General features: G+C 41.1%; 1 protein-coding gene across 1 annotated transcript in view; it reads right to left on the reverse strand.

The window, feature by feature from the left end:
• LOC135873590 (dynein axonemal heavy chain 5-like) overlaps nt 1-14,572 on the reverse strand; it is a 283,929-nt gene that overhangs the window by 59,616 nt on the left and 209,741 nt on the right. Inside the window, exons 63-67 of the mRNA XM_065398212.1 lie at nt 8,780-8,935; nt 8,340-8,522; nt 3,436-3,606; nt 2,013-2,391; nt 1,011-1,282 (exon numbers count right to left, since the gene is read on the reverse strand). Coding sequence (XP_065254284.1) covers nt 1,011-1,282; nt 2,013-2,391; nt 3,436-3,606; nt 8,340-8,522; nt 8,780-8,935 — 1,161 coding nt within the window. The remainder of the gene's footprint in view (nt 1-1,010; nt 1,283-2,012; nt 2,392-3,435; nt 3,607-8,339; nt 8,523-8,779; nt 8,936-14,572) is intronic.

A 14,572-nucleotide genomic window follows, 5' to 3' on the forward strand; every position in this document is an offset into this window, starting at 1 on the left:
CAAGAGGGAACCATGGACCTTTATTTCTGGTGGACTGGGCCAGGGGATTTACCCCCCAAAGAATCCCTGATCAATGAGGATCCACCTGCTAGGTTTCAAATGCTGAAGAGGATGGAAACACACTTGTTGACTTGTCTCTGGAGGAGTCTTTGTGGATGCAAAGGCCCCAATAAGCCATCCAGACTCAGAGTTTCTTCCCCTGGCAGAATGAGGGACCATGGGCTGGGAGCAATTGTGGTATATAGAGCTCCCCTTCTCAGGCTCCTCCTACACACATAGATCACCTCTTGGCCTTTGCCTACTCCATGTGATGCGCTATGACATGCTGGGCAAATAGAGATTAAAAAAGGGGCAGGAACTTGGTGGTATTACGTGAGGAATGATCCCTGAAAAAAATGTTGTCCTCTAGATGAAGAAGGGGCGCTACTCCACAATTTACCTGTAAGAGTTGGAATAATAATAGATGAGATAGGAGAAGTGAGATGCTACTCTTTAGTCTGGCTACAGGCATAGAATTTGGAGTGAGAGTGGAAGGGACATGATTAGAGCTGTACAAATAACAGATGTATCAGTTTGTTGGCAATTAAAAAACAAGAAAATTGTTTCGTGTCGGCCTATTCCATATTTGCTATGTGCCTTTCAGAGATTCAAACTGAACTATTCTCTTTCCACTGCTTAAGTGAAGAAATTAGACTGTGTCTTCTTATGTGAAGAAACACAAAAGCTGTACAAATTTCAGGACCATACTGTATAGCTATGCCAGTGTGGAAGACCCGTAACCCTTCCTAGCACATAAAGCAATATAATAGCTCTAACAAATTAATTAACATATTGCATATTCCTTTTTAATTTGTTATAACCAGCTATGTAAAAAGTATCCATAAAATATTTCCAAACATTTAGAATGGGCAATTGGATTTCTGCCATATATTTTGTGGCAAAACCAAAGAAACTTGTACCAAGAATGCTAGCTTATGGCTTATACCGTACATTAAATTTCTCCTCCTCACCTGAGCAATGGTATGATCAGGGCACCAGCTGCGGATAAGGAGCAGTTTACGGAATGTATCCAATAAACTGTCATATCCATCAGGAAGAGGAGCCTCTTCAGGTGCTTCTTTATCAAACCAGGCTTTCCAGGCCTTTTCATTCCTTGTAACTTGCCCCAGAAGCTGGTTAAAAGGGTACAGATTAGATAACTGTACAAGATTGAGCCATGTCATGTCAAGGATCCACTTCTTTGGCTTTGGTTGTACAGAGTTCAGATCCAAACTTGCACCTCCTGCAAGATGAAAAGCATTGTGAAGAAAGCATACATCATTTAAGCCCAAAATTATGAGTCAAAGTACTTAACTCTTAGTGGTAACAATCTTATGGAATTTGCAAACAGAAATCTGGATGCCCAAAACTGCATTGCAAAACTTCATTAATTCATGTATAATCCAAAGTCCACAAAATGAAAGGGAGAAAAGGTGGTCTTGTATTAACACGCAGGAGGAGGAGTCAAGACATCTGGGCTCTTAGGGCATGACTCTGAAGTGCACAATGCCTCCTGAAGGATGGAAGTTAAAGGCTCTCAGCAGTCCACAGGGCTGGTATCTTAATTTCTCCATGATTCATTTTCCTCATCTGTAAAGTAGGAATAATTGCCTACCAAACAGGGTGCTGCATGAAAGCCCCCAGAGCAGAAGGAGAAAGCATCAGAGGACAATCTCATCCTCCTTCACCTAGGCCAGAAAACCTGGCCTAGAATGAGGAAGCACATGCTGCATCCTTGTCAAGGGCAACACAATGATCATGCTCTTCTTGCACGCCAGAAGGCACAGTACCTGTTTACACCACCACCCCACCAAGGCTGGTAGCTTAATGCCACCACCATCGAATCCTTAACTAATGGACACTGAGATCCGTGGACACTGGAAGGCACAAAATATCGGTAATATAAATGTTGCAAAGTGCTGGTTTGACAACTCATGGATATATTTAAGTAGGAACATATTACAAGAAACTACCTTTGATGAGTGTCTGAAATTCATTGTGAGAAATTTTCTTGGCCTGCAAATCAATCTTCAGTGCCATGAGCAATGTGAAGAGGAACTTGTGATTTTCATACAGCCCTCGCACAGTGTACTTGTATACTTCATAGGTGAGATGCTCAATTATGTTGGCTACTCGTTTGGCTGTGATCTGAGATTTCACTGATCTTTCCACCGATAGATCAAAAATGCCAAGGAATTGCCGTAAGGATGTCTGGTACATTACATTTACCAAGCTCATTTCCACAATTAGGAAATAAAGGATGCTGCCACGGCAAGCAACTGGACGATATTCTTCACGTGCGGTGTTGATTTTCACCTCTGTCTCTGCTGCAACATTTAATTTTTCACTCACCTTAAAATAAATTGAAAGACCATGTAGATTATGTTGTGTCACTTGTGATTTATACAGCAAGTATAGAAAGAAAGGTATTGATTGAGAAGATAACAGTATTTTTATTTAAATGTTACTTTTCATTGTAAGAGCTTCAGGGCAGGCACTGGGTCTTCATATGTATTTACACAACCACAACGTGCTTTGATATTGCTTGGGCCCACTAGGCATTATTTTATAAAAATGTGCCCTGCCAGAGTTGTATTTTCTATAGAGGATGCAAGACAGGCTTGCAGAGGGCTCCCTGTGCTGCTCTGAGGCTGCTGACACCTGATCCCTGCAGCTGTGAGTGGGAGGCTGTGATACTAGCTGGGCAGAGCGGAGACCCCCAGGCAGTATTGCCAGGAAGAAGAGGATGAGGAGGAGCCTCCAGCCACAGGGGAGGACACCCCAACTGCTGAAGGATACTGCTGTGGGCTCGTGCTTCTCTTCCTCCCCATTGCAGTCCTGGCTGGGGATCTCTGCTCTGCCCTGCCAGGACCAAAGCCTTCCCCCCTCCGCCCCCACCCAACACACCTTATGCTTCCAGGAATCGTGTGTCAGCAGCCCTGGGAGCTGTGCAGGGAGCCCTCTGCAACTGATGTTTAAAATAAATAAATTAATGGAGATATCCCATCTCCTAGAACTGGAAGGGACCTTGAAAGGTCATCGAGTCCAGCCCCCTGCCTTCACTAGCAGGACCAAGTACTGATTTTGCCCCAGATCCCTAAGTGGCCCCCTCAAGGATTGAACTCACAACCCTGGGTTTAGCAGGCCAATGCTCAAACCACTGAGCTATCCCTCCCCCCCAAATTTTTCCCCCTGATTTCAGTGTGTCTGCTGAAACTGGTGTTTACTGATCTTTAGCCATTAAAATTGAATCCTGCCAGGCCTAAGTATATTATTTATTTGTTATGCAGTCAGACATTATGTAGTACTATAAATTGCGGAACAACAGCAAAGAGGCAAGTCTGGTCAGACAATATTTAAATAACAAAATATATCCCTAATTTATTCAAAAGTCACCTCTTCTGCAGTTGTCTTAGTGATTCTTAGGACTTCTATCAGAGATTCATCTTCAACCAGAGACCCTTCTGTGCTGGTTAGACGGAAGAGAAGACTGTCTTCAAGATCCTGCATTTTCCTCTTGTTAGATGTCACTTCTTCCATCAGCTTGACTCTTTCTGCCTCCAGTTCCTATAGAAGAAAATATTAGAATCTTTAAAGTTTATTCAAAGGAAAGATGACTTATACCCATGCAGAAAATGCACGATTTCATGCATGACAGAAAGAATGGGAATTTTTCTACTGTTTCTCTAAGACACAAAAATTTATGTAAAATGGGATGTATGCACAGACTGTATTAATTTGAGTAATGGAGCATATGGATTAATGAAATTGTAGGCTGAGTATCAGGAAAACTTCCTGACAGTAAGGTCTATGAAGCTGTGGTAAAAGACACATTGTTTTGAATAGTTAAAATTAGACTGGACAAAGGACTAGAAAATGTAGTGCACAGACTAATCTTGCATAGGCGGGGGAACTGGATAGATGACCTTTTCCATTTCTAATTTCTATTATTCTTTGGTTTAGCAAAGTACAATTTTTCTCTCAACTTATAAAGCAAGAGATGCTCTAGTGGTGAATATTTGTACAATGTGACATTTCTATAATATTTCTACAAGGAAAACGGACAATGGAGCAGATCTTCTGCTCACTCAATCTGATTTGTGCTGCTCCAGTGGCCTAATACAGACCCAAAGATGGCATAAGTGGCCAGCTCTGGAATCCCTTTGCATAGACGGAGTGTTGGGGTATGGCCATGAAGGGCCTGTGGGCCCAGCTGCTGGAAGACCCTCTTGACCCATCCTCTGCAGGGAGGATACTTTGCCTCTCCTGAACGTTCAGTTTATTTAGCCAGCTGACTAAACCTTATTGTAAAATTGGTATTTTAAAAAAAAATTATTGGTTTATCTATATCCATAACGCCTGACAATCTATCGTCATTTATTTCAATATGTCGTGTTACTGAGACAATGGAGCTGCTGTTCTGAATGTCAAGGGGTAAGGGATTCTCCCCAAATTCTTCCCAAACATTGGAAATCTTTCACTTTGGAAAACTGTCATCTGTTGCTTTTCATTCATATTGTATAGCCATGATACCTTAGAAAGTTACAAATAACTGAATCATAAGTAAAGGGAGTGGCTCAAACATGATTTTCATCTTGACTTTAAATTCTCCCCATTTCCCCCTCAACTTTTCATACCAATATAGCACAGGACAGGGGTTAGCTCTAAAATGTGAATTATAGAGTAGGGCCCTTGACAGGGCTTGTAACTCTTTGCTCCCTTCTTCCTGCACAAATGGCTCAAACACCTCCGGTTTGTAACCACCACCGCTGCATATTTTATTTGTGTTATATCAAGCATCACCCCCTTATGGTCCCATGCAGCAATTCTATTTACAGTATCATACGATCATCATCCCCTTTTGCCAGAGAGAAGAGAGGGAAGGGATCTCCCCCTGCATAGGTCTCTCTTTACCTGGGCTGGGCCGGGCCAGGCCTCCCCATCCAGCACTTCCTTCCTGTGCTCTTTTTAAACCACTTGCCTGTTAATGGACTAATTAGCTCATTAACTTCCTAACCCCAGTCTTGCCTAGTAACCAGGCACCCCCTGACCAATTAGGCCTTCTCCAGGGGAACCTAATTGCTGCCAATAGTGCCCAGAGTACTGGCTCAAGCTCCATCTCTCAGCACTCTGTCACAGGCCCTAATTCAGAGTACTTGAGCATGTGTTTATCTTTAAACATACCTTTAAATTCAATTTCATACATTATTCATTCCATATTTAATACTTTAATGTACATCTTTAAAAATGGTTAAACAATTTTTCACCATTTGCCCCTAAATGCTAGGTTTCTGCCTGCAGAGAATTTTTATGGCTGCATTTATAATATCGGAAAATAGCAGTTTAGAATAGAAGTAGTGGCAGCACCTTCACTATTATGGTGCAACAAGGTGCTTCTATAATTATCATCACCCAAGTGACATGCATCCGACGAAGTGGGCATTCACCCACGAAAGCTTATGCTCCAATACATCTGTTAGTCTTAAAGGTGCCACAGGACTCTCTGTTGCTTTTTACAGATCCAGACTAACACGGCTACCCCTCTGATACTTATCACCCAAGTGGTTTCAGCAACACATTTTTAAGATGAGAAGAATACACCCTCCACTGGTTATTCGTTTTATTGATTCCTGTAGCAGCCCTTAAGAATGTCAGGGCTCTTTCTTTCATTTTTAATCTGTTGCTGAAGGTCAGTAGTTGTGTACCTCCCTTCCTGTTTATAACAGGAGGCCTGCTTTTCAGTTTTGCTGATACAGCCCTGTCTTTTCTTTGAACTAATTTATCATTATCAGAGCTCCCTTGGTTTTGAGTTTCTGTGGCAGAACATTCATCTCTTCTTGAGAGAGGAGGGACAGGTACCTTAACTATTTTATCTCTGCTAAAAGGGGAGAGGTTTAATAAATGTTTATCATTTCACAACTGCATTCTAAAGCAGTAGGTAGTGCTAATACTAAACAGATATTCTGCAGCCCCAGTTAGCACGGCATTGACCACTAAACTTTCCAGCAAGCAGTCAATTAAACCATGAAGGGGTAAGGCAGAGATGAATAGAAAAGGTCTAAGAAGGAAAGAAATGAAGTTGCAAAACTTCACAGGGTTGATGTGAGGGAGTAAGGCGCTTCAAAACACTAGCAATAGGATTTTCAAAAGCACTCAGCCTAACTCTGTTCCCAATTAAATCAACAGGAGTTTCAATGGGCACAGAGTCAGACCACAGATAAGTACTTTTGAAAATCCCATGCTAGATTTCCTCAAACACTAGAGACAGGCCTGGGTTCACAAAATTGATTTAAGTTCAGGAACCCTTTTTCATGTAACAAACACAATTTTTAAACATTCTGATTTATGAAAATCTTTTTCTAGTTGAACAGGAAGCCTGTGCTACATATCAGAGAACAAGGAACTGCCTCAAAACCAGGCTGGTTCAAGTGGATGATTTCTGTATGGCATAGATGGTACTCTACATCATTATTTTTATTAGCATTTTCTCTCTCCTTCTCAGCTCCTTCCCCCCCCCATCCTCTCCTATGTGAAAGTAAGCCCAATAAAACTTACACTTTCATTCAATTTTTTGTACTCACAGTCTTTGAGTTGTTTCGGAGTTATGCAAAACAAGTGTGACACAGAGGCCCATTGATTGTTCACTACTCTGTCAGCAACTCTTGTCAGCTCACTACACCTAACACACTGTTGTCATGATATATAACCAAAAGTTGGCATGTAATATAGCATTGGAAAAAATAGCTTACTGATCATTAATATTCTTGCATGATGTATGTACAAGGCATGTACTAAGTGTTATAGACCCATGCTAGTATTATGTTCTTAAAATGTGTTTGTCTAGGGCAGACTGGGTTTATGCATTGCTTGCCAAAGGAATGTGTATTTCTTTGTCTGGCCAGCCTGGTCGAAAGGCAGACACAGTGAAGGCATATTTACATAAAAGGTAAACAAAGCCATCAACCTAGCAAGTCAAGATAGCCTCTTGTGAGGGTCTGAATGTCAAATGATAAGTAATTGAATCAACTGATTGTATACATTATTACTGTTTTATACAAGTGCATCAAGTAAGGTCCATTAGGAAAGCCATTGACACACTGGTGATTAGTATCATTGTAAAACATATGCATTAACGCTATATGAGAAATTATGAATACTCACTGATACTATGCTTTAAAGTCTGTGACAAGGAAGGGAGAAACAGGTTTTCTCCCAGATAGGAGGGAAGGCAGCTTTCTACCCGTTTCCAATGAAAGTAAGCCAGGTGTGACCAAAAACAATGGAAGCCCAATTTACATACAAATCAGCAGGGGAATGGGAAGTCCACAGGAAGGAAAGAATAGCATGAGGTCATCCAGAGTCCAGGGACAATACAGTGAGTTTGGGAAGATATAAGGGGAGAGAAGCTTCTTGGCATCCATCACTGGACAGACACAAGGGGCCAGAGCTTTTGCAAGCTGAGAAAGATGGGGCTTTCAACCAAGGGGGTTGAAGTCTCTGGGATCTGAATATAAGTGAAAAATCTGCTTAGGCAAAGAACTTTCACCTAGGAAGACAAGGGAAACTAGCACTGTGTATGCGTCTGTGGAAGGTCTTGACTAAGAGAAAGTCAGCCATGTCTAGGAAGAAAAAGATTGTTAAGAAAACTACCTTGAGCAAAGACTGTAGCTTGTAAAGTTAGGTTTTAAACATTAGAAAGAGTATTTTTACTTTTGTTGGTTTGTAGCCCATTGTACCTACAGTCCCTTCTACTTGGTATCACTTAACCTATGTCCTTTTGTTAATAAACTTGTTTTACTTTTATTCTAAATCAACCCCGTGTTGTATTTGAATTGAAGTGATTGTTAACCTGTACTTTTGTCCCTTTAAAGAAGCAATGAAACTTACTGTTTCTCTGAGTGTTCCAGGAGGAGCTGGACACTTCAGGGCAGACGGTTTGGAGAAAATTTGGGACTGGGAGTGTGTTGGGGGTCATGCTGCAAGCAGTAACCAAGGTTGGTGGAGACCACTGCGGAGCTGTTGTGTTGTAGGCAGGCTGCTAGGATCAGAACACTGAACCAGGGCTGCACACCACACAGACACTCAGGGAACCACGTGGTTGTCTGCTGGCTGTTGATGTCCAGGCTGTGAGCCACAGTAGCAGAGCATCTAAGGCACCCAGAGTTACAGGGCAGGCAGTGACACAACTTCTCACTGTTCTGGGTTGCACCCTGAATTGTGACAAGTCGACTCAAATTGCAAAAGTAAACCCTCTCTTTTATACAAGTTCAAATGTTGCTAACCCAAAGATCAGCATTTACCTGTTTTTCAGTGAGAATGACACGGCCAAGGAGCTGATCTTCCAAGCCTTTCATGGTAACAGTAAAATCAATCACAGCCGTTTTTGCACTGATTTCTGGAGTGTAGGCGGGATTAGCCAATTTAGTTGTTATATAAAGGGTAAATCCCTTCATTACATCTACCTCCTTGTCACCTACTTTTACCTGAAAATAAAATATAAATATATTTTTTCATTTTTTAACACTTGACTTTCCAACAAACAGTTGTTTCTTCCAATGAAAGAGGATCCCCCTTAAAAAAAAAATCAGAACAAGTCGGATAAATTATTTATTTAAATAAGTGTTGGCTGTCTGCCTGTCTAAACATTTCAAAGGTGCAATCACTATGGTGTCTAGTCACCAGCTGATATCAGGTATCTATGCCACTGTCCTTTTATTTTCGTGTTCAAAATTCATCTTACTTTATGAGTTGAGCCAGATTTTATGAAATTTTTTTCCAAAATGTTATCCAGAGCAGGATCGAGTTCTTCTCCAACATCTTCTATTAACAAAGGTCTTCCTAGGGAAAGGCAGTCTTCTAGGTGACTCCTGAAGTATTTGTGGTTCAGAGATGTAACCTATGGAGATTTGCTTATAATAAAATATAGTTTTGCTCTATACAGTGATCAACATAAAATCAATCATAATTTTTTAAACATTCAATTCACAGTGAGAGACCCACACATATCACCACAATTTTTGGACCTACTCCTGCTCCCATTTAAATTAATGGAAGTTTTGCCATTGACTTGAATGGGAGGAGAATCTGGCTCTTTGCTTTTCCTCATTGTTATCTATTTTATTTGCTTGCTTTACCTGGCTCCCATCACTGTAGTGCCTGAGTACCTCATAAACATTAATGACTTTATCCTCACAACACCCATGTGAGGCAGACAAGTGTTTCAGTGGATGATGGGGTTGGAGCAGATATTGTGAGGTACTGAATGCCTCCTGAGAGGTGTTGAGAACCTTCAGTTGCCATTGACTTCAACAGGAGCTCAGCACTTCACAAGATCAAATCCCTTCCCAAATCTTTGAATACCAAATGGTCTGGTCATGATTTATTTATAATTCTTAAATTGCGTGCAAGTCTTTTTCAGTCTTTGGATGAAAATATAATAGTGTTCCTCATCAGCCTGGTAAATTGTGTTCTTTCAGATGACATTAAGATACACACACAATTAAAATGAAGAAAGCCCTTGCCCAGAAGACATAGATTCATAGAAAAGTAGGACTAGAAGGGACCTCGATAAGGCATCTAGTCCAGTCCCCTGCACTGAGGCAGGACTAAGTATTATCTAGCATCTCTATATATACTTTTTCAATTAAAATGTTTAGAAATATAGTACACAGATATAATTAGATAAATATAAAACATATAATTGAAAAGACTACTACTATAGCTGTTCACCTTTAGCCTTGTTAAAATTGAAGTATATATAAAACCACCACAATAGCACTATGCCCATAGCTTCTGTCAAAATTAGGTTGATGGATGAGAAGAGATTGATTGAGAAATAAGATAAACACAACAACTGCACAGGAAATGAAGATGTTCCAGATGTGATGCTATGACCTAAACCCTCACCCTTCCGAGGATCTGGCCTAACCCTTTTCACCCCTTGACTCCCAGCTTGAAGACCAACCTTACATTGGGAGGTTTGGTGTATGGTCCCGAACCCCTAGACCAATGTCTGTTGAGTAGTCCCACTCCTAGAAATGATAAACACAGCTAAAACCATGAAAAAAACCTAAAATGTAAAAAGAGATAAAGAGAAAAGGAGGAGTTTTAATATACTTTCAAAGAGACCTGGAAAAGAAAAAGGGATGTTTATAAATCTAAATGTTAGCAAAAAGAACCCAGTGTGTTTTTTCACATGAAGAACTGGGGAGAAAATGTTTTTGACTTTAAATTCTGATATAACTACTGGTCTGATGTTAGAAAATTGATGAAAAAGTTATTTCAGGGCCAGTATCCCCCATGTTCCCATGGCCATGGTGCTAGGAATATATACTGATGTGTCTGAATTGAAATAAAGACAGACATCTAGCCAAAATGTGTGTGGTTACACCCAATAAATGTACTTTATCACTCTGGTTCCCAAAACATATATCCTACACAGAACCAGTTGGGCCAGGTAGAGCTTCAGAGTCTCAATGCGTGGATGAGACGATGGTGTAGAGAGGAGGGGTTTAGATTCATTAGGAACTGGGGAAACTTTTGGGATGGGGGGAGCCTATACAGGAAGGATGGGCTCCACCTAAACCAAAGTGGAACCAGACTGCTGGCACTTAACATTCAAAAGGTTGCAGAGCAGTTTTTAAACTAGGAGATGGGGGAAAGCCGACTGCTGCAGAGGAGCACGTGGATTGGACAGAGATTTCTCTTAGAGGAGAGTCTATTGATAGAGATTCTCTAAGTTATAGTCAGGAGCAGAGGATGGAAGAGGATAATGTAAGAGCCAGATCAGATGAGAAACATTCACATAAAAAATCGGACACATCAGAAAAGGGCAGACAAATAAACAGTGACCGGTTTTTAAAGTGCTTGTATACAAATGCTAGAAGTCTAAATAATAAGATGGGTGAACTAGAGAGCCTCGTGATAAAGGAGGATATTGATATAATAGGCACCACAGAAACCTGGTGGAGTGAGAGCAATCAGTGGGACACAATCATCCCGGGGTACAAAATATATCGGAAGGACAGAACAGGTCGTGCAGGGGGGTGGGGGGGAGTGGCACTATATGTGAAAGAAAATGTAGAATCAAATGAAGTAAAAATCTTAAGTGAATCCACATGTTCCATAGAATCTCTATGGATAGTAATTTCATGCTCTAATCAGAATATAACATTAGGGATCTATTCGACCACCTGACCAGGATAGTGATAGTGATGATGAAATGCTAAGGGAAATTAGAGAGGCTATCAAAATTAAGAACTCAATAATAGTGGGGGATTTCAATTATCCCCATATTGACTGGGAACATGTCACCTCAGGACGAAATGCAGAGACAAAATTTCTCGATACTTTAAATGACTGCTTCTTGGAGCAGCTGGTACGGGAACCCAGAAGGGGAGAGGCAACTCTCGATTTAGTCCTGAGTGGAGCGCAGGAGCTGGTCCAAGAGGTAACTATAACAGGACCGCTTGGAAATAGTGACCATAATATAACAACATTTAACATCCCTGTGGTGGGAAGAACATCTCAACAGCCCAACACTGTGGTATTTAATTTCAAAAAGGGGAACTATGCAAAAATGAGGGGGTTAGTTAAACAGAAATTAAAAGGTACAGTGACTAGAGTGAAATCCCTGCAAGCTGCATGGACGCTTTTTAAAGACACCATAATAGAGGCCCAACTTAAATGTATACCCCAAATTAAGAAACACAGTAAAAGAACTAAAAAAGAGCCACAGTGGCTTAACAACCATGTAAAAGAAGCAGTGAGAGATAAAAAGGCATCTTTTAAAAAGTGGAAGTCAAATCCTAGTGAGGTAAATAGAAAGGAGCATAAACACCGCCAAATTAAGTGTAAAAATGTAATAAGAAAAGCCAAAGAGGAGTTTGAAGAACGGCTAGCCAAAAACTCAAAAGGTAATAACAAAATGTTTTTTAAGTACATCAGAAGCAGGAAGCCTGCTAAACAACCAGTGGGGCCCCTGGATGATCGAGATACAAAAGGAGCACTTAAAAACAATAAAATAATTGCAGAGAAACTAAACAAATTCTTTGCTTCAGTCTTCACGGTTGAGGATGTTAGGGAGATACCCAAACCTGAGCCGGCTTTTGTAGGTGACAAATCTGAGAAACTGTCACAGACTGAAGTGTCACTAGAGGAGGTTTTGGAATTAATTGATAAACGTAACATTAACAAGTCACCAGGACCAGATGGCATTCACCCAAGAGTTCTGAAAGAACTCAAATGTGAAGTTGCGGAACTATTAACTAGGGTTTGTAACCTGTCCTTTAAATCGGCTTCTTTACCCAATGACTGGAAGATAGCTAATGTAACGCCAATATTTAAAAAGGGCTCTAGAGGTGATCCCGGCAATTACAGACCGGTAAGTCTAACGTCGGTACCGGGCAAATTAGTTGAAACAATAGTAAAGAATAAAATTGTCAGACACCTAGAACATAAATTGTTGGGCAAAAGTCAACATGGTTTCTGTAAAGGGAAATCGTGTCTTACTAACCTATTAGAGTTCTTGGAAGGGGTCAACAAACATGTGGACAAGGGGGATCCGGTGGACATAGTGTACTTAGATTTCCAGAAAGCCTTTGACAAGGTCCCTCACCAAAGGCTCTTACGTAAATTAAGTTGTCATGGGATAAAAGGGAAGGTCCTTTCATGGATTGAGAACTGGTTAAAAGACAGAGAACAAAGGGTAGGAATGAATGGTAAATTCTCAGAATGGAGAGAGGTAACTAGTTGTGTTCCCCAAGGGTCTGTCCTAGGACCAATCCTATTCAACTTATTCATAAATGATCTGGAGAAAGGGGTAAAAAGTGAGGTGGCAACGTTTGCAGATGATACTAAACTGCTCAAAATAGTTAGGACCAAAGCAGACTGTGAAGAACTTCAAAAAGATCTCACAAAACTAAGTGATTGGGCAACAAAATGGCAAATGAAATTTAATGTGGATAAATGTAAAGTAATGCACATTGGAAAAAATAACCCCAACTATACATACAATATGATGGGGACTAATTTAGCTACAACAAATCCGGAAAAAGATCTTGGAGTCATCGTGGATAGTTCTCTGAAGACGTCCACGCAGTGTGCAGAGGCGGTCAAAAAAGCAAACAGGATGTTAGGAATCATTAAAAAGACGATAGAGAATAAGATGGAGAATATATTATTGCCCTTATATAAATCAATGGTATGCCCACATCTTGAATACTCCATACAGATGTGGTCTCCTCATCTCAAAAAAGATATACTGGCATTAGAAAAGGTTCAGAGAAGGGCAACTAAAATGATTAGGGGTTTGGAACGGGTCCCATATGAGGAGAGATTAAAGAGGCTAGGACTTTTCAGCTTGGAAAAGAGGAGACTAAGAGGGGATATGATAGAGGTATATAAAATCATGAGTGATGTGGAGAAAGTAGATAAGGAAAAGTTATTTACTTATTCCCATAATACAAGAACTAGGGGCCACCAAATGAAATTAATGGGCAGCAGGTTTAAAACAAATAAAAGGAAGTTCTTCTTCACACAGCGCACAGTCAACTTGTGGAACTCCTTGCCTGAGGAGGTTGTGAAGGCTAGGACTATAACAGCATTTAAAAGAAAACTGGATAAATTCATGGAGATTAAGTCCATTAATGGCTATTAGCCAGGATGGGTAAGGAATGGTGGACCTAGCCTGTCTGTCAGAGGGTAGAGATGGATGGCAGGAGAAAGATCACTTGATCATTACCTGTTAGGTTCACTCCCTCTGGGGCATCTGGCATTGGCCACTGTCAGTAGACAGGATACTGGGCTAGATGAACCTTTGGTCTGACCCAGTACGGCCGTTCTTATGACCTCAGGAGGTCATCTAGTCCAACCCACTGCTCAAAGCAGGACCAATCCCCAACTAAATCATCCCAGTCAGGGCTTTGTCAAGCCTGACCTTAAAAACCTCTAAGGAAGGAGATTCCACCACCTCCCTAGGTAAACCATTCCAGTGCTTCACCACCCTCCTAGTGAAAAAGTTTTTCCTAATATCCAACCTAAAACTCCCCAAATGCAACTTGAGACCATTACTCCTTGTTCTGTTATCTGCTACCACTGAGAACAGTCTAGATCCATCCTCTTTGGAACTCCCTTTCAGGTAGTTGAAAGCAGCTATCAAATCCCCCCTCATTCTTCTCTTCTGCAGACTAAACAATCCCAGTTTCCTCAGCCTCTCCTCATAAGTCATGTGCTCCAGTCCCCTAATCATTTTTTGTTGCCCTCCACTGGACTCTTTCCAATTTTTCCACATCCTTCTTGTAGTGTGGGGCTCAAAACTGAACATAGTACTTCAGATGATGCCTCACCAATGTCGAATAGAGGGGAATGATCACGTCCCTCGATCTGCTGGCAATGCCCCTACTTATACAGCCCAAAATGCCGTTAGCCTTCTTGGCAACAAGGGCACACTGTCGACTCATATCCAGCTTCTCATCCACTGTAACCCCTAGATCCTTTTCTGCAGAACTGCTGCCTAGCCATTCGGTCCCTAGTC

Source organism: Emys orbicularis, chromosome 2, assembly GCF_028017835.1.
Source record: "Emys orbicularis isolate rEmyOrb1 chromosome 2, rEmyOrb1.hap1, whole genome shotgun sequence".
Lineage (NCBI taxonomy): Eukaryota > Metazoa > Chordata > Testudines > Emydidae > Emys > Emys orbicularis.